This window comes from Helicoverpa zea, chromosome 8 (assembly GCF_022581195.2).
Source record: "Helicoverpa zea isolate HzStark_Cry1AcR chromosome 8, ilHelZeax1.1, whole genome shotgun sequence".
Taxonomy (NCBI): domain Eukaryota; kingdom Metazoa; phylum Arthropoda; class Insecta; order Lepidoptera; family Noctuidae; genus Helicoverpa; species Helicoverpa zea.
In genome coordinates, this window is record NC_061459.1 from 1585743 (window position 1) to 1613615 (window position 27873).

Genomic DNA, 27873 nt, shown 5'->3' on the forward strand with positions numbered 1-27873 from the left:
TCAGAGTGCAGGGGGAGGTATTTGAGGTGAGACAGACGTGGAAGGGCCTTCCCCAAGGCTCAGTTCTAAGCCCCCTACTATACAACCTGTATACAGCAGACATTGGCTCCTGCCTTAATGCTGACTGCCACCTTTTACAATACGCTGACGATCTAGTGTTGTATGTAGTTAATCCATCTATTACGGACGCTGCCTCATCTCTCTGTCTCTCCCTGGACTCTCTGCACACATGGCTTTTGGACCATGGTCTCTCGTTATCCGCCCCAAAAAGCTCGGTAGTGATTTTTTCCCGAAAACGACTGATCCCTCAGGTCTCAGTTAACATTCAAGGACAAGATATTCCCATAGGTAACAAATCAAAATTTTTAGGCGTTTTCTTAGACTCAAAATTATCCGGGATTCACCACTTTAATTATTTGATCAAAAGATGCGAAAGAGCAATCTCCATCCTAAAAGCTCTCGCTGGTGTCTGGTGGGGGGCCCATCCCTTCACTATGAAACTGGTCTACAATGCCTTAGTCCGCAGTATCCTGGACTATGGGTCACACTTGGTGATTCCAAGCAACAAAGGTGCCTTGGCCGGTTTAGATAGGATTCAGTCTCAATGCCTTCGAATCATCTCAGGTTGCATGAAGTCGTCGCCTATTAACGCCTTGCAGGTCGAATGCGCTGAACCTCCTTTAGCCCTGAGACGTCAGTACCTCGCTTCCCGTTTCCTATCCAGGGTTATTCCCAAGTCATCTCACCCCCTCATCCCAAAACTCAGAGAGCTTGACACTCTTTGTCACAGCTCCAAATATTGGGAACACAAAGAAATCCCCCTATTCCTAAAAGCATATCGGTTTTTTCAAAATTAAGAATCCCCCATTGCTCCACATCCCAGACTTCCTTTATTTAATTACCCTTATGAAGTACTTTGCTTCACCCCTAAAATATTCTATAACATTGGCATATCCAAAAACTCCCCATCTGCAAATTCGGCCTTTAATGCGGTTTTGGGTGAACGATGGATTGGGTTTCAAAAGTTCTTCACGGATGCTTCCAAATCAAATGGTGGCTGTACTGGAGCCGCGGTTTACTATCAGAACTCTAAAATAATTTTGAAATTCAGATGTCCGAAGGAGTCTTCAGTATTTACAGGCGAGTGTGTGGCACTATTGGAAGCTTGTCGTTTTATAGAGTCCCATGAGATTAGCTGTGGAGTTATCTTTACTGACTCCCTTAGCTGTCTCCAAGCCATATCCCAGAATCCCTTTAGAACTAAACTCCATTGTCCTATTGTCCTGGATATTAAAAAGTCCCTTTTCTCCTGCACTAGGCAAGAGAAAGAAGTACACTTAGTCTGGATCCCTAGCCACTGCGGTATAGCGGGCAATGAATGTGCCGATGCATTGGCCAAAGATGCGTGTTCATCTGAGTCCGCTGATCTTGCACACTTCTCCCTTCAAGGGCATGACCTGCTAAACCTCCCTAAATTGAGTCTTGAGACCTCGTGGCAGGAATGGTGGAACATCTCAGGCAAAAGGAAGGGTAGCTCTTATTTCGCCATTCAACCGGTTGTAAAACCAAAACCGTGGTTTTCAAATTTCAAAAGATACCCTAAACGGGTAATTTCAGTCATGTGCAGAATTCGGTTAGGTCACTGCTGTACACCGGTCTTTCTGCGCAAAATTCGGGTGCAGGATTCATCCCTCTGCGAGTGTGGACTGGATGAAGGTACCCTGGACCATATATTTTTTGACTGTCCTATCAACTCATCCTTTGATTTATATGGTCGTCTCCAAAAACTTAAAATTCCTCTCCCGACTAACTTCCGTTCCCTCCTATCCCACTCCTGTCCAGAACTGCTCCAGATGCTGTTGATGTTCATTAATCAAAACAATATTAAATTATAAATTGTGGCCTATATTTAGGCCACAGTTTGTATGGTTGTGGTATATATTATATGTTATGTGTTACTAACATTTTGTTGTTGTTTTTATATATGTAAATATATTTCTGTTTGTTTCAGTGCCGTCCTACTAACACATTAAGTTACACAAGATCGGCCACAGCACCATCTTAAATCAATATATATATATTTTTAAATTTATTTTAATTAAAAGCACTTCTTGCTTCTCATCCCACTTGTCATTGGCAGAATCGTCGAAATTGACATCGACACGGATTGCCATATACAAAAATAGAATAGAATAGAAATGATACCTACCTAATTACAACATTCGTATAAAACAAAATTATATACACAGTTATAAGTAGTATATACTTAATTAATTCTAACGTTAGGCTAATAAATTAGAGCGGTCCCCCGACACGACAAAATTTAGTTTAGTCTGACATGCTTTAGTTGGTACTTACGTAGTGTTAAAAGTTATTTTTTGCTTTTTATAGGGTTTAGCGTTTTTAACCTTTTGTCATACTAATTGCGTACTTTTTTTGGGTCGGGGGTTTTTTTAAATTTATAATGGCGCCTTAGATGTGCGTGCCGCTTATGGAATTATTGTTGACCAATTCGTCGCCTTAAGAAGATTAATATCTCTAACGAACTCGCTATGAATAACGAAAGTTTTAATAAAACAAAAGAAGTTGATTTAAATATACTTAGAAAAGCAATAAATCAGGATTATTTACAAAAAGTTGAAATCGTTTCAACTTATTGGAAACTCTGCACGTTCATTTTTCAGAGTTTTTTTTTCTCCAGTTTTTGTTTTCATAGCTGATTTCTTCATAACTGAATCAATTTTTTTATTCCAAGTGTAAAGAGCAGAATTACTAAAATGGTCAATAAATAAAAGTTTTTCTTATTATTCGACCCCCTTATGTGCTTAAATTAATACAAAAAATATTGTCGTTGAAAGATTAAACTTAAATCTACAAACATTAACTTTACTTATGTACTACTTAAACTTAATTGGCAATTTATAACAATCATGTATTTGTAGTTGTAGTCTCTCATTAAACGTTATGGGTACAAATTGTTCTCTGAACTTAATTTAATTAATTCAATTTATTTTCGAAAAATACACTCGAGGTGCCAGAAACTGCGTTCTACAACTTTATGATAATTTTATTCTGGTGAATACAAATCTATTTTCCAAGACTAAAGTGATAAAATGACAATTTGGGTGCATGGCAGAGTACAGCCAAGTTCAAAACAGAAAACGGCTATGATCCACCTGTGTTTATATCGTCACTACATTATGTCAATACTTAACACTAACACGTGGAGAGTTAATTGTATTATTCCACTTATTATAATTTACAAGAGAGCCCGTCTGAGGTAATCGATAAAATATGTAGAAATGAAGATAATCGAAGAATAATATTTAAATTACTTAGAATAACGTTATTGTAAACGTAAGAAAGTAATAAAACTAAATGGTAAAAACATAGCCAAGGAATAGAAAAAATATTTCTGGGCATAATAACGGCTTTCAGACAGGCTTTCGACATCTAAAAACGTCTTGTAATTAACAATCACAACCTAATTAGCGAGTTTATAGTCCTTGAGACTATTTATCTTAACAATCTTACAAAGTAGTTTTATCTATGTCTGAAATGTCAACTACTATTTAATTACAATTATTAATTATTTAATTAATTATTTAAAAAATAATTACAATTATTCTTCATGGATAAAGTCGAATTTTTAAATACCTTTACCATCATTTGCTGTTACAGCATTGACAGCAGTTTGACGTAAGATTTCTTCTGTCTTTTAATCTTAAAGGTATTTACAAAATTCATTAAAATATTTTCACCTTATCAATAACAAACTAAACTACTATCATACGCTCAAAGTGTCATTCATTGAAACACTCGTGACGTTTGCAACGATCTCCAAAACTGGAGTCTCATAGAACTTATCAACCATACTCCTGATGGATGTATAGGATCCTGCAAAGAGGGCCACGAGAGATATCATGGCGATGAAGATGTTCTTCCAAAGGATCCACTTGAAGGGTCCAAGTCCTCTGTCCCATTTGTGCACGGTGTCGATGATGGCTGGAGTCAGGAGGCCGAGTGTTGAGAGAAAGATGGCACCGCTGAGGTTGATGAATAGCTCCAGGTCTGGGAAGGCCGCTGCGAGGGCAACTGTTGGACAAAGAAATATTTTAGACTTGCTATTCCTCATAGTAACACTGGCTTCCTGAGGGAAGTAATTCCTGAAGCTTGATAAAAAGAATTAGCCTATATTATATATCTTTAAGAATATTCTGTGCACCAAATACATACAAACAAGGAAGTGATTTAATATGTTTGGATAGTTAGTAAGGTTTTTTGTAAATGCAATAGACGACCAGGCAATAAGAATAAAAGAAATAAAAGGTTATTGTAACCAGTTCTCTTCTTTTAAATATTATTCTGTTACTCAAAGAAGTTGAAGAACTTTTCGAAACTTGAAAATATTGAGAAGCGTTAAAGTAAAGGAAGTTAAGTTTTTCTTTGCAAGACAATTCTACCGTGAAAACGCGTTCTGAAGTCTTTTGGAATATAAAAATATGGCTTTGATGGACTCGCACTGAATAATAAAATTGTTGCAAATCCATTCATAACAGTAAAATGAAAACTTTTCCTATTGTCAATTAGGATTATTCTCGAGCAGATAATAACAATGTAGATCCTATTATAGTATTGAAATTGTTTAAGTGACGCTTATGATAAACATTCTGCAATTAATTTTATATGCATTTTAAGAATTAGGTATTTTTATTTATGTTATCATTAGCCCCAAACTAGGCAAAGCCTGTATCTTGGGCGCTAATTTAGAATGGTTTACAAATAATAATAAAAAATCTGCCCCCATATATGTTCACCCATTCAAAGCTAAGACTCATAAGCAAGAAGAATGGTAGTAGACAAAAAGTCCTACCTGATCCAACAACAGCAGTGGTCCTAATAGCAATCTGCGTGATGTTGTGATACCTCACGGAGACCTTGTTGTGCAGCTGTCTCCAGATCATTTCCATCGGCACGTAGAACTGCAGGCTGTACGTGAACAGGATCGCTAACGCCATCAGGATCTTGGCGCTTTGAGCGAGACTGCGGAAAATAAAACATAGTTTAGATTGAAATATGTAGTGGTGTTTTGTTTTATTGTGTGTTCTTTATTGATTAAATATTGTTTTCTTCTTTTTTTGGGAGAATATCTTTGGGAGAAAAAAATCTAATGTCTCTATGACATTAGATTTTTTTAAAATTAATGTTATGGTTCCTTTCTTTTTGGATCTTAAATGGAAATAAACCCTTCTGAGTTAAATATTATTCATTCACACCCTGACTATGCTATGTATGTATGGCACACTAATCTTGCATTATCGTTAGTCATGTCCAGAAAATAAAGTATTTAGGGAGAGTAAGTTTAAAGGTAAATACTCACACTTCATCCTGTGGCAGATTTAAAGTCACACTTCCCCTAACATCATCTCCATACTTCATGTATCCGAAGAATCCAACGATGCCATACAGAGATATGACGATGGTCATAGCCACATTCAGGACTCCAGGACAGCCGAGGAACTGGTGGGGTTTGGCCATCTCGTTCTCAACCGGCATCACCACGCCGATGCCTTCCATTGCGAAGATCACAGTACTGAGGAGAGATGTAGTAATTGAAAGTTTTGTTCTTGAATTTACGAGGATTTTTTAAAAGACTATGCCATAGAGTATGATAGACACTATGATGCATAACAAAAGTGCATTTTTTGGATGCCTATTCTTAAATCTTTTGCATAGATAGGGCAGTTATCTTTTGATTTTCAGAAAGACCGAAAGGTTTTGTTCATAATTATAGATTCAGAGTAAACATAAATAATTAAGTTATACAGAAATTATGATTATAGAGAAAGAATGTTATGTCCAATAGTACAATGTAACAGGTATAAAATTCTTCCTAGATTATTTGATTTCATTACAACCACTCAAACTATACCATTTATGACGTCAATGAATATTCAATCGCTGCCTCTAATTTATCCAAAGCGTGAATGCGTATTTGATCCATAAATCGCATGATTAAATTAACCCCTATCAAATAAAATCAAACAGCGATTTGAATGTCCACTCGTTAATTATAGGGATAGCAAAAACGATATTTTAGACTGTTGTAATTAAAAGTTACGTTGGTGATACGGATTCTATTTCGAAGAGTAGGCGCACACTGCAGACTTTTTAGTCGACCGACAATTTCATCGGGCGCTGATAAGTTCTTAGAATAAATGAACACTGCTCTAAAAAAAGTGTGTCTGCAAAACAAACCTTATTTCAACGTCACAATCTGATTTTTTCTTCCGACAGACGTTCAACAGACGTTTAAAAGTTTTTGTAGTACGACGGTATATTTTTTTACTAGAGATCAACTATCGGCCGACTATTTAGTGTTCAGTGTGCGGGTAGGCTAATAGTTTTTAGTACTATTGGATCGGGGTGGTCGTTAGTTTTAATTGTTGAAGAGTTCCAAATGGTTACTTTGATTACAACGTGGGTATGGTTTGAATTTCAAGTGGGGGCTATGTTAGAAGCTGTATCTAGGAATAGTTTCGTTAAAAGATAAGTTTTTAGGAACATTGGTCATTGAGTATGTGACCTAAGCCTTGTTAGATATCAATTCATTTTTAATCCGTATAAAATAATGAACAAAGGAATTATTACATAACACCTTTGAATTTAAATATTTATAGAGATTACGTGCTCTCCGATGCACGGTTGTATCAATCACCAACTTCCAGATTTCTTCCTACAACAGAATCGAATCTGAGACCTCATGCACAGCAGCTTCACTATGCGACAACTAGACCAATAACGCAGGAACAAAGCTCTATGTCAATACCACATATAAATGTCATACAATAATAATAGACTTTTTACCTGATAAACAAAGGCCATTGCGTCACACTGGCGACCACAACCCTCCCCTCAGGTTTAGGCAGGTCACTGAAGATATAATACATGGTGATGGCGAAGCAGATGACCAGGAACACATTGGCTATAGCCGAGAAGGGGACCAGCCACTTGAGGTTCCGAATCTGGCAGATTAGAACTAAAGGCACCAGGGTCAGTGCGCAGTATGCTTCTACTGATAACTTGTATTCTGGGATGTATTCGTCGAGGACCTGGGAAAATAAGAATTATTGAGGAGAATGCGATGATAGTACCTATAAACTGTTTCAATAGAAATGTTATAATATAAAAACCATTTAATTTAAGAGCTGTCGGAGGTAAACAAAAGTATCAAACATCACTTAGTCGTACTCCAGTCGGAACTTCAGGAACTTCAGGTATAAAGACAATGTTTATGTTAAGATAGATTTTTATTTTTATTGACTGCTCAGTGTAACTGAGCATTTTGGGGTACTTGTTTGTTATGGTCTTAAGGCTTTTAAATAAACACAGAAGTGCTTGCTGTTTTTCATATCACACTGGTGTGCAATATATTCTGATCACTAGATGCCTGATGAATTTATGTTAGCAATACACAATACTAGTACAGATAAAAGTTAAAGTAGAAGTTTCTGTAATACAATGATTGACTGTATCACGGAATGTTTAAATAAACCTATCTGTTAAGTGTAAGAAAGTACAACAAAAAACAATTAGACTTTCAAAAAGCACAAAGCGACTGCCTTTGTGACGGCAAATAATGGTAAATCCGAACTTGACAAAACTTACTAAACAGAGTTTAAGTAACATTTAGTAAGAAAATTAATTTTATTATAATCTTAATTAATTTGGCTTTTATTTAATTAATTTTGCCGCCGAATCAAGAAACTTTTCTAATTTATTACAAAGGAAAGTTTTGTTAAATGTTCGTGTATCTAAGGACCAAAATCAAAGGGAAAAATGAGCAAACATTATTATAACATTTAGAACAATGATTATTTAGGACTGACTGAAAGCAAACAAGCCTTAATTTGCCCTTTTAACCAGGATCTTCTTCTTTTATCACGAAGAAAAATCAAAAAATGTTCCTATTGGGACTGTCTGGGTAAAAACCATGTAAATATCGAGTGAAAATATTATTTATTTATTTTTTGGTAAAAAGCTGTTAATATTAGATAGCTTATATTTATTTTAGTCTTACCTCTTTGAAATTTTCTGCTATAAATACAATGTACACGCAGAGTGCTGCCAAATAAGTACATGTCATCGCGTAGTCAACAAAAGTTCTGAAAAAAATAGACAAACACTTTTTTTCTGACAAATGTTATACAGGGAACCACCCAGGCTTTAGGAAAGGTTATGGGCAAAGAGGAGTATAGTGGAGTTTTTAGGGAGAGGACACAAAGGATAAGTGAGTATATTCGGGTAGTATACAAGCTGTTGATTTTCATCTATGCAATATTTCAGGAGGTTGACATAAAATACGTAAATAATCGATTGGAATTACAGTAGACGGGAAATAGTTCATATGCTTTGTGTTTGCGTTTGTGTGAGAACGCAGCATGGTTTTAAGACCAGTAACACACGCACCGAGTTTAAATACGGGTAGGACATTGACGGAATCCCAAAAAAAAATTGCGTACCAATTTTTTTGGGTTAAGAATCATGAGCATAATAATTACGTCCTGGAATATTGCACGGATGCAAATGAACAGCTTTTATAAAAGAGTACATAGGTTTTAGGTTAGCTGCCAAGCTAGTTAGCTGTAGTAAAGCTAGGATTCGTAGTCCTCAAGTCATTTAAAAAGCTGGCCTTACCTTGCAAAATTAGCCCAAGGTCTTAGTCTTTTAGGTCCAAATTCGAATGCAGCACCGCACGTCTCCGCGAACCCCATGGATGGCTTCTTGGCATCTACGCATACTTCTTGAGACGTTTTGACCTGTGAAGAAAATGATATCAGTTTCATTGTTTTTGTCACTAGATGTCACTAGTTGGACTGATAAAGTTAGATTTGCGAAGTTTTCTTTCGTCTACTGTATCGATTCTTAGAAGTTTGATCTTATGTTTTGCTGATAAAAAATAGATCTGTAGTGACAATGTCAGAAAACAGTAATATTTTAACCTCTTTTTCGGCAATATCAAAATTATACATCGTGATTACCACAATATACCTTGATGCCTATGTTTGTATTTGATCATATTTATACGTGGACTGGGCCCATAGATAAACATATCACATTCAAGTTTTCGTACATAGGTGTCAGTTACTTACATATGTAAAAACGTGCTTACTTCAGGAAAACGTGACACAATAGTTAACATTTTATGCACTACACTAAACCCTTATTTGGCTCATCATAATACTCTAGCGGCATTTCAAAACAAAAGCAAGCAAGATGAACTTTATAAGGAAACTCAAGTACCTACGACATTGTATGTAAGTAGGTACTTGGCAACCAGTCAGTAGAAGTTAACATATCGTGATAATATCATAATATCTGGTAAGCAGTTTAAATCTTTATACAGACGAGTCGAAGTAAATATAGTCGGCACGCGAGCTCAAATATAATAGGTATATGGAGCTGGTAGTAATTAGGTAGCAACTCTTTAAATGTATTTCGAGGGGATCTATGAGGAGTGACATCGATTCTGACGGTCACCTGTACTAGGTATACCAACCAAAATATGAACTAGTGAATGGAAACGCCTATCTATATAAAAATTAAGATGGAAATTCAAATGCCACATTTGACCTCATTAATCATCATCAATACATATAAATTGCTCCTTATTTACCTACTTATAAAGTGGTCCTTCTTTCAATGAATTCGATTGCTTTCTAATCACTGTCCATTAAATAAAATACCTCGAAAACTCGATCGGAGAGCGTTGGAAATGCTCTTTCATTAAAAGCTTTAGTGAGTAAAAGTTTCTTCAGAATCTTTTCAGAAAAAATCTTCCCCATTTTCGAATTAGATTCAATGTGAAAGTCCCTTTTCAATTTAAGAAGGTTCGATTTAATGGGTCCAAAACAAAGTGGGGTAAAAATGCTGAAGGTAGGGACAACGGTAGATTTAGAAGCGTTTATTCAATTTAACTGTGCACAAAAATAGGTCCATCTTGAACAAAGACAAATAATAATATTTTATATGGAAGCTAGGTTGTCCCGTCAAGTCGTAGTGGCCTAGTGGGTAAAGAACCAACCTCTCGAGTATGTGGGTGTGGGTTCGATTCCAGGTCAGGCAAGTACCAATGAAACTCTTCAAAGTTTGTATGTACTTTCTAAGTATATCTTGGACACTGATGGATGATAAAAAGGTGAAGGAAAACATCTTGAGGAAACCTGGACTATAGTCTGAAATCACCAACCCGCATTGGGCTAGCGTGGTGATTAATGCTCAATCCTTCTCCGTGTGCGAGGAGGCCTGTGCCCAGCAGTGGGACGATAATAAGGCTGCAACAGTAACAGTAGGTTGTCCCGAAATAGATTTACCATAACACAATGTAAATGACTTCGGAAACATTAGGGATTTAGACTTGGTAATTCACGACCCAGATTTGGTTGTACCCAACAAACTATGGATAGCGAATTGATGGATATTTGGTCTAATCCGTTGATCTGAATATCAGAAAATAGATATTTCTAGGATGCGGAGTAACGGCAATTCTCGTTCCCATCTTCATTGCTTTCTTTTTTTTCTTTTTTTTTCTGGTCTGTTTCTGAGTACTTTCGTCCGCTGTTTATATATTAAGTTTAAAGATAAACCGCAGACGAAAGTACTCATAAAATAACTATCAATAGTGAGAACTTCTGAACTTCAAACTCCAGTGTAATAGCATGTTCTTAAAGACTGGAAACCCCTTTATTAGTCAGCCATAAGCTAGATTAATATGTAATTTCCATTTGTTGATGTTTCTATTTGCGTTAATGCTCCTCTTTTGTATTCCTTTCATCATCAACGCCAAGGTTATAAAACAACACAGGTATATTCCATGTGTTCATGCAATATTTCCCCATTATAAATACAAAACATGGTGAATGGGGGAATTACGGAGGTCGAGGCTTTTGTAATTTTTGATGTCCGATTTGTTGATCCCGACATAATTTGAATAAATGACCGTGTAAGCTTACCCTTTATGTTGTGTTTATGGTTGAGTATGAATGCCCCATAAGCAGGCAATACAATAATACGGCATGTATGACCTCATAAAAATTTTTATATGAAAAAAACCCTACTAGCACTGAAAAAAATCCTACGTCCGAATTTCATTTTGTCTATTTGTAAATTTTCATCTCAGTTAGCCTAGCTAGTTAAGCAGAAAACATAACAGACATTTTACATTCATACCTAAAGGTGTTTCTTTACAAACGTTTAGTAAACAAAGCGAGTAGCAACAAAGAAAAACGGTCACGCAGCATTGATTAATAGATGTAATCTTTTAGCCCGTGAGTTGCTAAGTTGCAGCCTTGGCCTTCAAGCTGGCTTCCTAATGTCGTAAGCAGACGAGACTGGCAACATGTACTTATTTTGTTTAAATAATACTTAGAAGTACTGAGTAGGTATAGGATGAGTGTTGCTAAAAGATGATAAACGCATAATAATTGTCAGAAAAATTGAATAAGATAGATAAGTAATTTGGAATGCTTGGGTTTTACTTGTCTTAATTTTTTTGTTTTAAGGGGTGCAAATATAAAAAATAATGGTTTCATATTAATAATGGTATTAACATGAAGTATGTTTGGTTAAAAGCTCTCATGTAGTGTTTCTTTGTGTAATTGTGTATGGGCATTTTTATCCAGGTGAAGTTAAAGGTGCAGACTAAAGCTAGTTTTGTACTAATATCGATGCTGAGATGAGAAAACTATGTTGAAAGCTTTCATAAAGGAGCTTGAAACTCAAACAGAAGCTTACAGTTTTCTTGGAATCATATCATCTCATTGAGTTTCAGAAGTTATTCTCAGTAAAACAGGTGATATGAAACTTTTACAATATTACTTTATGATTAAAATATGAACTTAAAACATATTGCAATTACTAGTATATTAATATTTAAAAATTCGCGTTACTCTCAGTAATCAATATTAATCTTCATACATTTTTCGCTCGAACGAAAACTTATTTTACGTTATGTCAATATTTTTATGGATTCAAGTATTCATTCGGGTTCCAAAAATATCTTATTTGAATACGTTGTAAATGAACGCGGAAGTCCTAATAGAATCAAACGAATGGACTGACTTGGGTTTACTATTAAAAGACCGTGACATTTGGACAGTAAGTAAATACTTTTTATTCACAACCTTTGACAATCAAGGGGCTCTTGTTTGATGTTATTTCAAATGTGTACCTACTCTTATATTTTTAACTCGTGCCTTTACATGAGCATTTTTTATATTTCGCCCACTGGAGGCCTTTTTTGGAATGCAATTTTATATAGAATTGAGTTTTCTGTGCTTTGCGCCAATTTTTTTATAAGGCGTTGGTCCTGCCTCACTTTTTTTGAACAATACCTAATTTAAATGATGGAAAGTACACAGTGCTACGGTTAGTTGAAACTGAGAATCATATTATACAGATTTGGTATAATAACCATACACAGAAAAACTTGTCTAGTATAAAATAGTAAATTCCAGTAAAAGACATACCTAGGTTTATATAATAAATGTTCTTGAATACCTATTTACTATGAACGTCAATAGAAATAACTAGAAGTAATCTTACCAAAACATAAACGCAATGTGTACAAATGAATCCGACGACTAATGTGCCGATGGCTCCGGCTGCTAATCCCGCATTCTTGAAGGCGGCCGGCATCGCCAGTATACCAGACCCTAGCGACGACTTCAGCAGATGTACTAGAGAGCCTATTGTTCTGGAAGAATGAGAAAAATATGTGTGAGAATAATATGTAAATATGCTGTGAGATTATTCAGAAACTGGAATATGTACAGGCTCTAGAAGAAGCGAAAAGATATTCTGCCAGGTTTTTGTTACTCTATTCATTCTCTCTCAGCCGGTTGGGGCGGCAATCCGACACGATCAGAGAGAACCGACATTGATATGCTAGATGTACAGGTGTATCAATCACCAAATTCCAGAAACCCTTAATTCGATTTCTGTTTGACCCAGGAATCGAACCCGAGAACTCTTGCAGGTACAACAGTCGCACTTCTTAAGAACTAGACCGCTGAAGTAGCTGTTCATTAAATAAGCCGACACGTAGACAGGAAATGTAGAATTGATAGCCAAAACTGCCACAATTACTTAGGACTTAGACTAAGCGATCCAATAAAGTTCCTTATATAAAATAATTATATACTTACGAATTAGGGTGTTCCACTTTTCTGTGTTCGAATGGATTGTAGGCTTTTTCATTGATTACTTCTTTTGAGCCTAAGCTTAGCGTTGACTGAAAGCCTGGATTCGAAGCGAGATTTGCCCTGTAAAAAATGATTAACAGTCTTAGATAGGACTACAAAAATAACTATGAAAAAAAGTGATTAAATATCTAAATAAGTGACTTTGCAAAAATTTTAATAGCATCTAGGTAGAAAATTTTGTTCATAATGTTTATAGATGACATAATTTGTTTCAGCATTTCCATAAGGAGAGTGAATAAAAGTAACTTAATAGGAAATTCATCAAAATTAGGTCCATCGATTTATCTCGTACCAACAGAAATATAAAGTTGTTCATAATAGGACTCATGATGTTCTCATGTAAAGACATATGTAATAGTGCACAAGCATTTGCGCAGACACAGGTGCACTCAATATTCCTTGTTTTACTAGGTGCAATTAGCACTCCTTTGAAACAACCTTCACTCGTTTATATGAAAGTCAAAACAGGGGTCAAAGTACCTAACAGACTCTACGTCAACTAAAAGGTAGAAGTGCTAATTGTACTAAACTAAGCGTAGTTGAGCACTAGGTACTCTAGTGCCAATTAGCAAAATGGGTTAAGAAAATGGGGCACAACGTGTGTTTTGCTGTCAGGGTGGGCAATTTTATAGTGTTCTGTAAAACGTTGTTATGGAAATACTATCAAAAGTATGTTTGTCTATCTGTAGTACTTTCATAGCAAATTACTGAACCGATTGAAATAAAATTTGGTATGCAGAGATTGAAAAAGATCATAGGATTCTTTTTATCTGGATCTTTATGTGGATGGAACCGAGAAAAGCAGCCAGTCCAATATAGTTTAAACTCTAATCCGCCTTTAATATATTCCGATAGTGCCTTTACAGGCTCGATTGTATATACATATGTGAATCGTTGCTGCAAGCTGTCCACTTCGGTAATAGATGTGCGGTGGTGATTCACATATCATATGTATTTAGGTTAGTACGTAGAATAGGAATACTAACATAGGATAAGGAACATTGTTACTAACACTTTTTGAGTCTTGTTGCTTGAAAAATAAAGATTTATTATTTATTATTATTATTTAAAGTGGTACCTAAATCGTAATGAAAATCAAAGAATTTTTATACTTACGTGGAATTAAAATTCTCGAGGACAATACTGCCTTTTTTCTCATCGTTCCCCATGATGCCGAGTTTCTGTAATAAGAAAAACAATGATATTTAAAAGATAGAAAATGTAATTCCTTTCTTACTGGATGGTCAGGTCAATTGACTCTTAATAACAAGGGACTGTCATGAAGATATTTTCTTTTATTTAAGTACATTTTAACACAGACACGATTAAGGACATAGCGCACCCTTAGAATGAAAGTGACTTAATTCAAAATTCCTGTAATACTCGTTTTTACAATAAACTGACCTTAAAAAGCATAATCTATAACCCTGTAAATAAAAAGAGACCTATTTCTAACTATAACAGAGACTACGCTTATTTCGGTCTCTTTCACTCGTTCCGCTATTCGTTTACGCATATTGTGTGAAAGAGCCAGAACTAGTATTACGTCAGATGCGCTTGCGAGTGAACATGTAAAACATCGGCGAATCTCAAAAAGTGTCCGTTTATTGCGAATACTGCCACGGTAAGTTACACAATATTTTTTGCCATAAAGTGACATTTTGATTAATACGTCTTTATAAAACAAAATATGTAGGTAGTATTCAGTGACCTTTTAAGGATTAGGTCTATTTAGTAAAAAATAATTATAAAAGACAAACGACACTTATAATAATAGGTCTGTCTATGACTAAAGGCATATTCATTATTTTTGTTATTCTTAATATTGAACCTGTTTATTACTAAAATTAAAAAGTTTAAGTTGTAACTTTTTTGGAATATGCCCCTATAATATTAAAGTTGTGTGGTATGTTAAGATATTTAGGTACACAGAGCCACACATCAGTGTATTCAGATCTGTGAATTTCTACAATTTATTGATCGATGCTCACCTTAAACTTTTCCAACACGTTATGATAAGATTTTATTAACCTGATGTGGCTTTTTTCCTACACCGTTTTACCGCACTCCAACCCGTATGCATCCGACAGGACACCCGCCCACTTAACATAATTGTATTGGTTTTTATACCAATACTTTAGCATCCTAATGATATCGCTTGGGAAGTTCTTGATATTTTCTCCATTTTCACCACAATTTTCTCCATAGGCAGTCGTAAGATACGAGGTCGAAAGCCTTGGAGAGGTCCAGAAAACATGCATATACAGGTGTTTTCCTACTTGTATAGTATTGAACAGTCTGTTTGAGGCATAGTATAGCTGTTTCCGTGGATAAGATTGGCTTAAAACCAAACTGGGCATCGTTAAGTATTAAGTACTTATCCAGCTGCTGGTCAATCAGACTTTCAACACCTTTGCAATGATGGTAGCCAGGGATATAGGCCTGTAGTTGCTCTTTTCACTCGCATCTCCAGTTTTATTCTTAACAATAGGCACAACAATAGTTTTAAGTAAATCCGCTGGAAGATACGAGTGACTCAGGCACAAGCTAAAAATAATTGCTAGCACTCGCGGTAAGTGCTTACCAGCATGCAGCAAATGCTCTATACTTAGGCTGTCATGACCCAGCGACTTGCCTCTCTTTAAGTTGCGTATGACAGTAGCTACCTCCCTGGCCGTAAACCTAATAGGCATGTCTTCAGACCCCCCCACCACCTCAAGCCCACCAGACGACGTACCCAGGGGAGACCCAACCCTAAAGGTTCTACTAAATAGGTTGGCGATATCACCAGGATCAATAAGGCCATCAATACTCACAGGCAGACCCGACCTTTGATTCAACCTGTTCGTGGCTTTCCAAAAACTACCAAAATTCTTTGCGTCATGATGACTTGCAATAATGTCCATTTTTATTTGGTCCTTATTATTTTGGCACCATTTCAATTTACTTTTAAAAACCTTTCTACTTTCCAGCATTTTTTCATATAAATCACCATTTTTCGGTCTACCAAACAACGTCCAGGTTTGAAAATCCGAGCCTGTCTGTGTGCGTCCTTCACATGCTTATTCCAGCCCGTTATGTAACTCTTTTTGCGCTGTAATCCGTTCTTACAGTTACTTGCGATTGCACCTTCATAGAGTATAGCACAATTTCCGCATAAATATTGTCTAAAATAGTTTCATGTTTTATTTATTTTTATTTTATTTTATTTATTAAGGCAAACCAACAACATATACACAAAAACAAGTATAGTTACAAAATTTCTTACGTAAGTATTTAGGTATGCACTCCATTTACAATAAGTTACAGAGTTATACTTATTTATACCATTACTGCAGTCAAAACTATGGAAAATGTTCCTTAATTCTACATCTAGTTTTACTACATTCAGTAAATTCTAAGGGAAAGTTTACATTTTTCAAGAGATCATTACAATAATTGCTATATAACTCAGTCTGCTGCAAAGCTCTGTCACCCCATGTTACTTTGTTACATTTAGGAAGTGCAGGTGCAACTTTTGGCCTTAATAACTTAAGATCACACTTTATAATTAGAGGCAAATGGTCCGACCAAGACACGTCATAGAGCACACTAGCGTCTCTAACAGTGTTCCACGCCGCGTCTGTCACTACGCAGTGGTCTAACCAACTAGTAGAACCATCTCAACTAGCACACTAGTGGAAATAGCAGCCTATTTGGCAACTGTTAGCTGTACAGTAGTGCTTTAGGGGTTCCGAAAGTATCTTTAAGTTCTATTATTGCTTCCGTAGCTGCTCATAGCTGCTCATAGCTGTAAATACCACTAAAGGCAGCAGAAACTGAACCAAATGTCACTCTGGGTTTTACAAGAGATCATTCTACAACCCATTTGCAGCCTACATCTTTAAAAGAGAGTTCAAACAATTATGTTAAAGGTTAAAGCTGCTAAAAAGTTTCTATTGCCGCTGATGTACGCGTTAGAACTGCATAAAGACGCTAATTGTAGACTTTTTAACGGAACTGTTAAAAAGATATATTTATCACTTTTCTGCCACTAAAGGTTTCATTGCAGAAGTGATTTGTTATTTTGTGCAGACTTAAGTAGGAATTTGATCCTCTGTTCTACTTATAGCCAACACAAGGCTCCACAATAGAAGCAGGAGGTTAATAGACATTGCCTGCTCATTTGGATACATTCTGTTATTTTATTCACAAACACAAGCAAAGGTCCCGTAGATTTTGTTTTCTCAATTACTGATAACGAATCAGTTACTTGAATAAATATTATTAAGACTGAAATAAATAAATACATTCAGATTTTTATAACATTGCATTTTAATTTAATACCCTATGTCCAAATAACTTTCAGTATGACAGTGTCTTATTATTTATTGTGTCTACGGAATTATTACCAATATGTGTCATAAACAGACTTAATTCTTAAAAAAACATAGAATGGAAAACATAATTTTGAAATAAAGTGACTTAATTTGAAACTACTTTATATTTTATGTTAAAATATATATAAAAAAATACTATAAACATAAATTTGCATTGTCATTGTGATCTCAAAAGGCTAATCCACAAATCTGGTAAAAATCAATAGTAAGCCATTAAAAACGGAAGAGATATATTAAGATGTATTAAGTAATATAATTTTTTGATGACGATTTTGCTCATTTCCCACAAATTGCATTTTTTGGATTCGGTCACTTTCATTCTAAGGGTGCGATAGGTACATATTCAAGTATGCTGATAGGGTCTGGAAGTTGCAGATTTGGAGTCGAATTGATTGCAGACATTTACTTTTATTCTTTCAAATACCGACACCAGAACACGCGGCTTCATCATCCTCATCCTCCTCCGAGCCTTTTCCCAATCATGTTGGGGTCGGCTTCCAGTCTAACCGGATTCAGCTGAGTACCAGTGCTTTACAAGAATCGACTGCCTATCTGACCTCCTCAACCCAGTTACCCGGGCAACCCGATACCCCTTGGCTAGACTGGTGTCAGACTTACTGGCTTCTGACTACCCGTAACGACTGCCAAGGATGTTTAATGACAGCCGGGACTTACAGTTTAACGTGCCATCCGAAACACAGTCAATGGTGTCTAAGATATACTTAGAAAGTACGTACAAACTTAGAAAAGTTGCATTGGTACTTGCCTGACCTGGGATCGAACCCGCGCCCTCATACTTGAGAGGTTGGTCTTTTACCCACTAGGTCACCACGTCTTACTTACACAACACGCGGCTTATGGAGCACAAAAACCCAAATTATTCACACTTTCCGTTAATCCCATTACCTAATCTCTTATGTCTTTTATCTTCACGTAATACAGAAAAAAAAAACATAATAAAGTCTTAATAATCGTTACGCACGTAATTTTCTTTTCATCAGCTGTCCGTTGTACAATGAAACCAGTATAAATTGATCCGTGAACAAAATAGCAACTAAGTTAAGTCAGCTAAGTTAAAGCAACACGGAACCGTCGATCAAAAGGTTAAGCAATGCTTATCGTGGTCTGTTCTTGGATGGGTGAATATCTTGTTATAACGAGTTTTTCCGTATGTCAAAAGGTAAATTGGTGGGTACCGGCTGTCATTTGAAAAACCATACATTGGCAGACATTACGGGTAATCAGAAGCCATAAAGTTTACCAACCAGTCTTACCACAGGTCGCTCAGGTAACTGGGTTTAAAAAGTCAGATAGGCAGTCGCTCTGTGTAAAATGATACTCAGCTGCAAGCCGATCAACGTAGTAGGGAAATGGCTAGGCAGATAATGAGTTCTGTTGATGATTGGCCATTTTGTGCCACCGTGGATGGGTCAAGTTATAATGGTTGGTTAAGAGATAATAATCGTTGATAATCGCTCGAACCGTACTTTTGGCGTTCGCAATCGGTGTCAAGTAAAACGAAGTGGGACGAAGTGAATGCTCCATTGATGTTTTTTGACTAGATGTGTTTAAGTAATTTTATTTCTTCATAGTATTTAAAATGGTTTCACTTCTGTAGGAAGATAAATAATAAGTAGTTTTTACGAGAAATGGCAAGAAATATTCACACATTCAACTTTACACATTTATGTAATCTAGTGTTCCTGAATCTCCTCTAATGAGCGTTTCTACCTGACTAAAGAACTCTTAAAAGATTGCTCGGGCATCAAAATAAAAAATGAAGTAAAAACTAATGAAAAGAAACAACAAAGTACTTCTAGGTAGGTACGAGAATTACTCTTTCTATATTATTTTGGCTTCAATAATTTCCTCTGGCACGTCGTACCGAATAAACACTCTTTGTGATTAGCACTAACAAGGCGTAACTTAATTCTCTCTTAGTGAAAAATCTTTTTAATATTCTCATAGATACTCTACATTAACACATAGCACCCAATTACACTGAAGTGCAAAAAATATGACTCACTCCTCACATTTAACTGCCAATACGGATTAGATCACGAACAAATTTGTTATGAGTCACAACTCTGTACTAACAAAATTATAAACCTATACAATAGACCATATTTGCTGTAACCGCGGTTTTTTTTTCCTAAAAACGATCCATTTTTCTATGATTCATATCATCAGATATATTCAGCAGTTACTCAGTAAAAGCCAAACAGAATCACAGGTAAAGTGACTTTCACGTTCATAACATTAGTACGTATCTTAAGCTCTATCCAGCCAGGCGAAATCACAAAAGTATACGTCGGCGGTATGATAAACGAGTTCAAGTTTTTTCGTCAGCAAACATTTGGAAACGAGCCCCCATTATGTTTTTTAAGCAAAACTGGACAGCCGGTAATTGGAAATCGGAATTTTGAACGATGAAAATTAAAATTGCGAAAATTAACTGGGCCCATTTTTTTTGGCTTGTCGTGTTGTGGTGGCATGATGATTGTTGATGTTCTTGTAAGATAAGCTACTTTGTATCAGTTTATTGCCCCCTATAATACATCATGTATGTTCGGGATCTTCTTAGGTTTAATTTAGTGTATATCGCAACTGGCTGTCTTCCTGCGATTTCACCCGCGTCCCGGATGAAATATAGCCTACGTTACTCGGGAATGGTACTCAACAGTGAAATAATGTTCAAATCAGTTTAATAGTTTCGGAGTCTTTCCTCCTTATTAAATTAGTACCTACACTTTGCAGTGAAAATATTTATCGCATTACGTAAGGCCTTAATATAAATACGGATCCAGATGAAGGCTTTACATGAGTAATGCTTCGGTATTCAATATACATAGTTCTGTGGTCTGTTGAGTCATTGAGAAAACAAGGTAATTGCTTTTGGCCTCTGAATTACAGTGTTGCAGTGACAGGTAACATTGACACCTACGAAATGATTCATAAAAATAAATGATTTGACTTTGAAGAGGAAAATATAGGCATATCTACATATGCAAAATCAATATCTATATTCATAATTATAAAGCTGGTGACATTGTTTGTTTGTTTGTTTAAACGGCCTAAAAATATAAAAAAATCTTGTCCGATTTGAAAAATTATTTCGATTTTAGATAGTCCACTTATCAACAAGGGTAATAAAGCCAAAGTCTCATTTATTTCATTTAGGCCTTTACAAGCACTTATGAATGTCAAAAATTATAAATAAGGTTGATTCTAGTTGCCCATTCCAAAAGTAGCTTCCTATAGAGAAGAACGGGCAAGAAACTCCATGTTCTAAAGTACTATTTATCGCGGGTGAAACCACACCAAAGCAACGATAGACTATAGAAGATAGTAGACGAGCAATGTTTGAAAATTCAGGCTGAAGATATAACTTTAGCAAAAGATTAACATTTATTTACATTTGATATTAACGTAGTTTTACAAACCAAGTTCTCATGACACAGATGCAGCTCATAGTACATGAATTAGCATATAAATATATATACTGGCATTGAACAAAGCCTCTATGCAGACATGTAGACAGACATGAAAGGAATTACAATGATAATTCGGGTATTATATATTTTTTGCTACAACAGATATTTTTAATTTTTAAGAGTCATTAGGAATTAAGTTAGACAGATGTAAATGAGATATTTTGGTATAAAAATAGCGTCTTTCAGGGTTCGGTAGTCACATAGTTAATCTCTCGTAGCTCCCGCTGTCTATCTGTTCGTTTTTTACCAGTTTGTGTCTTCTAAACTAGAAAGTTGTAATTTTCAAAAATAATGTATTTTGTTGGTGTTTTAAAAGAAAAATCTGGAAACTCTAATAAAATAAAATATTTCAGCCTCCTTTTATAACAAAAATATTTTTTGGGGTTTTGAAATAATGGTACGGAACCTTTCGTGCACGGTCCAACCAAAACTGAATAGTTATAAAAAAAAGATTGTATTCTAAAATGATAATAAAAGATTACATAAAGGCACGGGTTATGCAGATTTTGTAACCGAATTAGCATTAACATGTTATTTATGTAGATTGCCCTCTTGACTGACTTACAAGTAATCGATCAAGGTTAGGCTTAGATAGATAAGTTGTTTTGTGAATAACGGTAGATTTCTGTAACCTATCTATTGAATAGGGATTGAATTTTGGCATTAGTGCTACATAATTTATGTCACAATCTTTAATTGAAAAAACAACGGTTAGATACGTTAAAGGAACCCGTAGTTAAAGTTCTCTGGAAAAGATATTCATTAGCACTATTTAATGAGTCAAATATTTTATACTTTACTAGAAGCGTCATCAAAAAATTCACGACCAAACAGAAGTCAATGACGTATGTATATACCTGGAAATTATATAAATCAAACTAAAACATTGTTGAAAAAAGATAAAGACAAATCAAATCAAATCAAAAAGTATATTTACTTAGATGTAAAAAACCTGTTAAAACACTTTTGTTTTTTTTTGGTGATTTTCCACTCGTAGATCAAACATTTATACTCTGAGTCATGTGTTTTTTTTTATTCTCAGGTACGGATATCCGCAGAGTAAAAAAAAAATTAATCTCTTTATCAAAACACTACAATTCTGCAGCGATTTTCTCCTAGCTTAATTGATTTGGATATTTACAAAATATGTCTCACATCACATATGAACAAATATTTCACGAGGAAATAGATTTTTTGCCAGGTATACACACTAATTATGGCTCCTGAATATACCTAGTAACAGTCCCGGAATGTAAAGTCTGAAATCAACCCGCATTGAGCAAACGTGGTTATTAAGGCTCAATACTTTTTCATATGAGAGGAGGCCTGTGCCCAGCAGTGGAACGATAAAAAGGCTGTAACAGACTAGTAACAGTTGCAAGAAATAAAGCTGAATTTCAGTTATTGACTAGAACCGAACGTTTGCATTCTGCTCGTAACAGATTAACATATACCACGTTTACGGCGCTTCTAATGGCTTCTGAATTTTATATCTTTCGATATTGATGTTAAAAACATTACAATATGTCGTTCGCGGTTCTGAAACGAGTATACCTATATAACATAAATGCTCTGATTTTCATTGTTCCAATGGGAACGTCCATGCACAATGGGTCATAGTCATAGATTTATTTATATCTTTCTTTCATTATTTCAGGATATCCTGAGACCGTAACCGATTGTAACTACACTGTATTTATTAAATTAAACAGCAGAAGTTTTCTCAAGAAAAATATAATAAACGACAGATCATGACTTCAGTTTCTATGGAGGTTTTGAGAAACTCGAATACATACGTACCTCATCTGAAAGAAGGAAAAGTCCTACCTGATGGATAATTACTGCAGCTCACCATTACTCGTTATTGCAGCTCACCATATTTAGTCAGTTAAAAAATAATGCCGTTAAAATTATAACTAACTGAAACCGTGAAAATCATCGTCAACAATAATTTCTCAGCTGAATTTCAAACACCCGTAGATATAACTCATCACATGTCATCACTACCTATCCATCACACCATGAACGCGATAAAAACATCAAGTTTTGTATGTTAAGGTCGACAAAATACATCAGTCCGTCGCTTTTCTTAATACATACGATGTAAGTGCCTAAGAGTATCTGCAGCCTGCAGACTTTTCACTCGGCCGACAGTTTGTTCGGACGCTTGATAATTGCGGAGATGTATAACAAAGACCAGGTCGACGACTACGACTAAAAACTTTGATTGTGTGCACGATCTACATACATGTATTTGTTACTTTTCGTTGTAATTTTACAACTCAATCGGTCTCACTCGGTCTCTATCCAAACCAAATGTGTTTGGAGTGTTCAGTTAGATGGTTTATGTGAAGTCTGCACATAATCGGTCGAGCTTTTCTTCATTTGTTTAATTTTTTTACAAAATTGTGGACTTTATACATAGCGCAGCACCTACCGCGGGCCACAAATTTTCTTATAAAATATTTAAAATATTTTTTCCATATATCGAGGCAACTATCGGCCGACTGTCAAGTCTGAAAGGCTCTACAGCCTCAGTCCTACGCGTTGTGGAAAGGGCACCTCACCAGGTCAAGGGCTGCTGGCAACCTGTTGATGTTGCAAGCATTTATTTGCATGATACTCGTATTTGTAAAGATAGTTTGAGATTATTTTTTAAGGCACGGCTATTTTTGGATCTTTTGAAGTGGTGTGAGTCAGTTTTGGTTCATTTTTGGATCTGTATACGCTATTTATTTTGTCAACCGTGGGTACATATACAGTTATGTAACGCATCATGTAATTTATTTATGTAAGTTGGAATTAAAGGTTCTTTTTTATGCAGGGTGACCCTTGACATATGGCTCTGTATGGAATGGAATGTGGTCGTATGGTCATTCGCAAATTGATTTCAGAATGTCAGTCAAATTACAATTAAAAATGATGGTATAGCAATTCCCTACAATTTTGCATCATCATCATCATCATCATCATCATCTCAGCCATAGGACGTCCACTGCTGAACATTTTGCATAATCTATGTGAAAGTTGGAAAATGATCTCAGATTACATATCAGGAGGTATTTTTCGTTTTTACAATAAGTTTCAACGGACGGAGGTGATTCGTCTGATAGATGCTATCTAGTATAAACAGAAGTAGATGAAGCAGTATACTTTGACGAAACATAGTGATGTAATTTCTCCCCTTTTCGTATCAGGCTAATGTCTCATTGTTTACCCATTTAGTCAAGTAATAGCATTTTTATTAATATCTGCGTCATGAAAGAACTTAACATTGTTTTCAAATGATTGATCACTAATATTTTCGTAGAATTCCTGTCCTAAAAAATAAACAACCTTGATACATTGTAGTCTGTTAGAAATATTAATTTTATTGAAGTAAAATATATTCTTTGTTATCATTGTAAAAACTTGTGAAGCATAAAGAGAAAAGCTTCATTTGTATTGAAATAGGAAAAATATTGTGGTCAGTCTATAAATACACAATAAAAATACAATTCTACAGTGACTGGAAAAAATGAAAATTATTTCATTGTTAGATAGCCTATGTTATCAGGATGAGAGTGAAACTACTGGTGGAACCAGTCGCAGAATATATGTACACACTTATACACACCTTTGAAATGGGAGCGATTCGGACTTCAACAAAGGATTATTAAATAAATTCCATTCAGAATGTAATTATTGCACTTAAATCACATAAGAGGCAATAAAAATTAACATATATAAAGTATAAAGAATTAAGTATTAACTTGAACATGCCTTTGTGCATATTGCAATTATAGTCCTGATTTTAATGATAATTTAATTGACGGTAGCGATGCAGCAAGAGTACACTTCAAACTTTTAGTCGGCCGATTGTTTGGGCTCATAAATAAGTATGAAGATGAATGGTGGTACGCGCTTTACAGATATATGGTCATTTACAGTCTTACTTATAAACGTCAATTAAATATAAGTAATACTTAAGGGCTGTTTAAGAAAATTCTTACTTATAAACGTTGCTTAAGGTGTCTTAACTAACATTTAATCACTACTTAAGACTTTAAGTAGTGATTAGTTAAAATGTTGCTTAGAAGATGATTAGAGATTTTATAAGTAAGGGGCTTAGTCGGCAAGTTAAGGCTTTGATTAGAATCAAGTTTTACTTAAAACAAAAAAATAAAACCGATTTTCAAAAACACTAAAAAGCCAAAAAAAGCTTTTGATTTTTTTGTAAAAAGTTTTTTATTTTCAGCTTTTCAGTGATAACATAGTTTTCACTATCCGCATAACTGGAAAGTTCCCATCAATACGAATAATATGCGCCCAAAGACGAGGGAGTTACAATATTCCGTTGTCGAGTTTCCTCGACCTCCTCCATCATTAGGTCAGCTCCAAAACTCCACTGTGGAATAAATAGTGTTACCATTAAAAAAATGTTGCCGGCCATCGGGTCAACTTTACTATCGACCGACTGTCGTCTGCTTAGTCTGCAGTGTGTAGGATGGCAACGATGCAGTAATTGTATGCCTACTTACAAATAATAGCAATATTGAAATGAATTCCGATTGCCTCAGTTGCACAAATATGCGAGTTTTGTAACGGTTGATTGAACGTTGATTTAGCTAATACATTGAGCGTCTTTGGGGATCAGTAGGCGGTAATTATGTGATGTTATGTTAACACTGATATGTCAAATGGAAGCTTAGTATCAAATATGATGTGTATACGGGCGATAGAGACTTATTCTGCAGTAGCTTTCGTCAACTGTTTCACTCGTGCCTCGGGGAAACTTCTTCTTGTACGAGGATAAAGCATAGCCCATGTTCAGTGCATATATTTTACCGTTATAAAAGTGAAAAAATATTAAAATCAATTCAATAGTTTCAGAGTTTAATTGATGCAAAGAAACAATCGATCAAATCTTTCCTCTAAATAGATATTTGCATAGACTAGCTTCCATTAACCGTCTCACCCGTGTCTCGTGGGGACTTCGCGCACCTGAATAAAACGTAGCCTACATCCTTCCTTGATAAATGAACCATCAAACAAGAACGAGTTTTTCAAATCGGACCTACTATACGGCTTTGATTCCTGAGTTCACTGCATTCATGCAAACAAACAAACTCTTCCCCTTTATAATATAGAGTATAGATACAGTTTATAGTTTTGTAGGTATATAGGTAAGCCTGTTTATCAGCCTACTAACGGTGATCATGATCAATAACATTGATATTGACGCAGATTCCTACATTGATGGAATACCGAGAATTCAATGCGGAATCAACAGAGTCGCTTATTTAATTAAACGCTATTTATCGACGCTTCTAAGAGATGTTTATAGATGATTTATGTTTATTAGCTGTCTTTATTTCATTAGTATAAAGTTGCTTGAAAATAAAGATATTACTCGGAAATAATGTTTTTATTTACTGACTAGCCGTTTTTCTACTACCGCCCGTACCGGTATAAAATATAGCCTTTGTTACATAGGATGAGTGTAGCTTGCCAACTGTGAAATATTTTTGGAGTCGGTTCAGTAGTTTTGGAGTATAAAAGTTACAAACAAAAGGTACAAACAAACAAAATTAGTTTACTCTTTATTATATTAGTACCATATTTTACCTTATTACCTGTAGCGAAGACATTTACGTACGGTTTTTATCAGGTGTTACAAAACGATTCGAACATAAATTGATGCAGGTTGACAATACGTCGAAGTAAACCAGTTTTGAAACCTTCACAAATATAAAGCTAGCAGTGTATAATCATTGTATTGTGTAGGTCATGGTAATATGAATTATTAAGGTGATAAATTTTTTATAAATAAATAATAAAGTTTCACAAACAAAGAGTTTATGTAATATAACGGACGCTAGTAAAATATTACATATAGGTATTATGATTTGTCGCTTGTTAATTAATGTAAAAATTTACATATTTTGTTCAAAAATATTACAGAAAATAATTAAAATGATTCGCATATTTCAACACAAATAATTCGATATTTCGCGACCAAATTGTATGACGCCACCCATTCACGTTCAGTCATTCATGAATTACAAATTAACAAGGAAGTCATTCACTAAATAAGAGATAAAGTAAAGAATAAATTAAAGAAATAATTGAACAAGAAATAACTAATCTTAATTTAACTGTTAATAGCGTAAATAAAACCGTGGGAAATAAACATTACTTGAAGAAAACGCTTTGTTTCTTTATAGTCGTGTGCATGCGCAAGTAAGCTTATAAATGTTTATGTTCGTAAGTTATTATTTACTTAACAAGGTAACAATTTAATTATATTATTACATATTTTGAAAATAAGCTTCTCGTTTTGTTTAAATATCTCAAACAATTAAATAATGGTCTCTGTAGGTTTACATTAAAAGAGTTTGGTAGAAAGATAGGGCTTGTACTAGCTTTAGTTCTTTGTTTGTAGGAAGAAAGAAAGATAGCGGAGATGTCATGAGGAAGGTAGGTCAGGCGTCTTCTTGTAGTTGAATATACCGGAAGGCGTGAATGAGGCATTCGTGTTTCTTGTTAAATCAAAACTAATCTGTCAATAATCTTAATTTGAGAATAATGAAGGCGTGTAAGGTCGGATCTAGAAACGTTCCGTGTCCATGGAACACCCGCATAATTTTTTGTAGATTTTCTGCTGTGACATGTCAGTTAGTTATTTTGTTCTCCACGTTCTAAACGCACTACCCTTTATCATGAAGAACCAAGATCACGATACTAAGACGAAAAAAC

At 35.2% G+C, this 27873-nt stretch overlaps 1 protein-coding gene across 1 annotated transcript in view; it reads right to left on the reverse strand.

Annotated features, from left to right (window-relative positions):
- Positions 1 to 2609: 2609 nt before the first annotated feature.
- Positions 2610 to 27873, reverse strand: part of LOC124632500 (proton-coupled amino acid transporter-like protein pathetic) — a 50846-nt gene continuing 25582 nt past the window's right edge. The window contains exons 2-10 of the mRNA XM_047167358.1: positions 14379 to 14443; positions 13206 to 13322; positions 12604 to 12754; positions 8698 to 8819; positions 8081 to 8165; positions 6868 to 7112; positions 5381 to 5593; positions 4874 to 5043; positions 2610 to 4095 (exon numbers count right to left, since the gene is read on the reverse strand). Coding sequence (XP_047023314.1) covers positions 3788 to 4095; positions 4874 to 5043; positions 5381 to 5593; positions 6868 to 7112; positions 8081 to 8165; positions 8698 to 8819; positions 12604 to 12754; positions 13206 to 13322; positions 14379 to 14431 — 1464 coding nt within the window. The 5' untranslated portion in view covers positions 14432 to 14443 and the 3' untranslated portion in view covers positions 2610 to 3787. The remainder of the gene's footprint in view (positions 4096 to 4873; positions 5044 to 5380; positions 5594 to 6867; positions 7113 to 8080; positions 8166 to 8697; positions 8820 to 12603; positions 12755 to 13205; positions 13323 to 14378; positions 14444 to 27873) is intronic.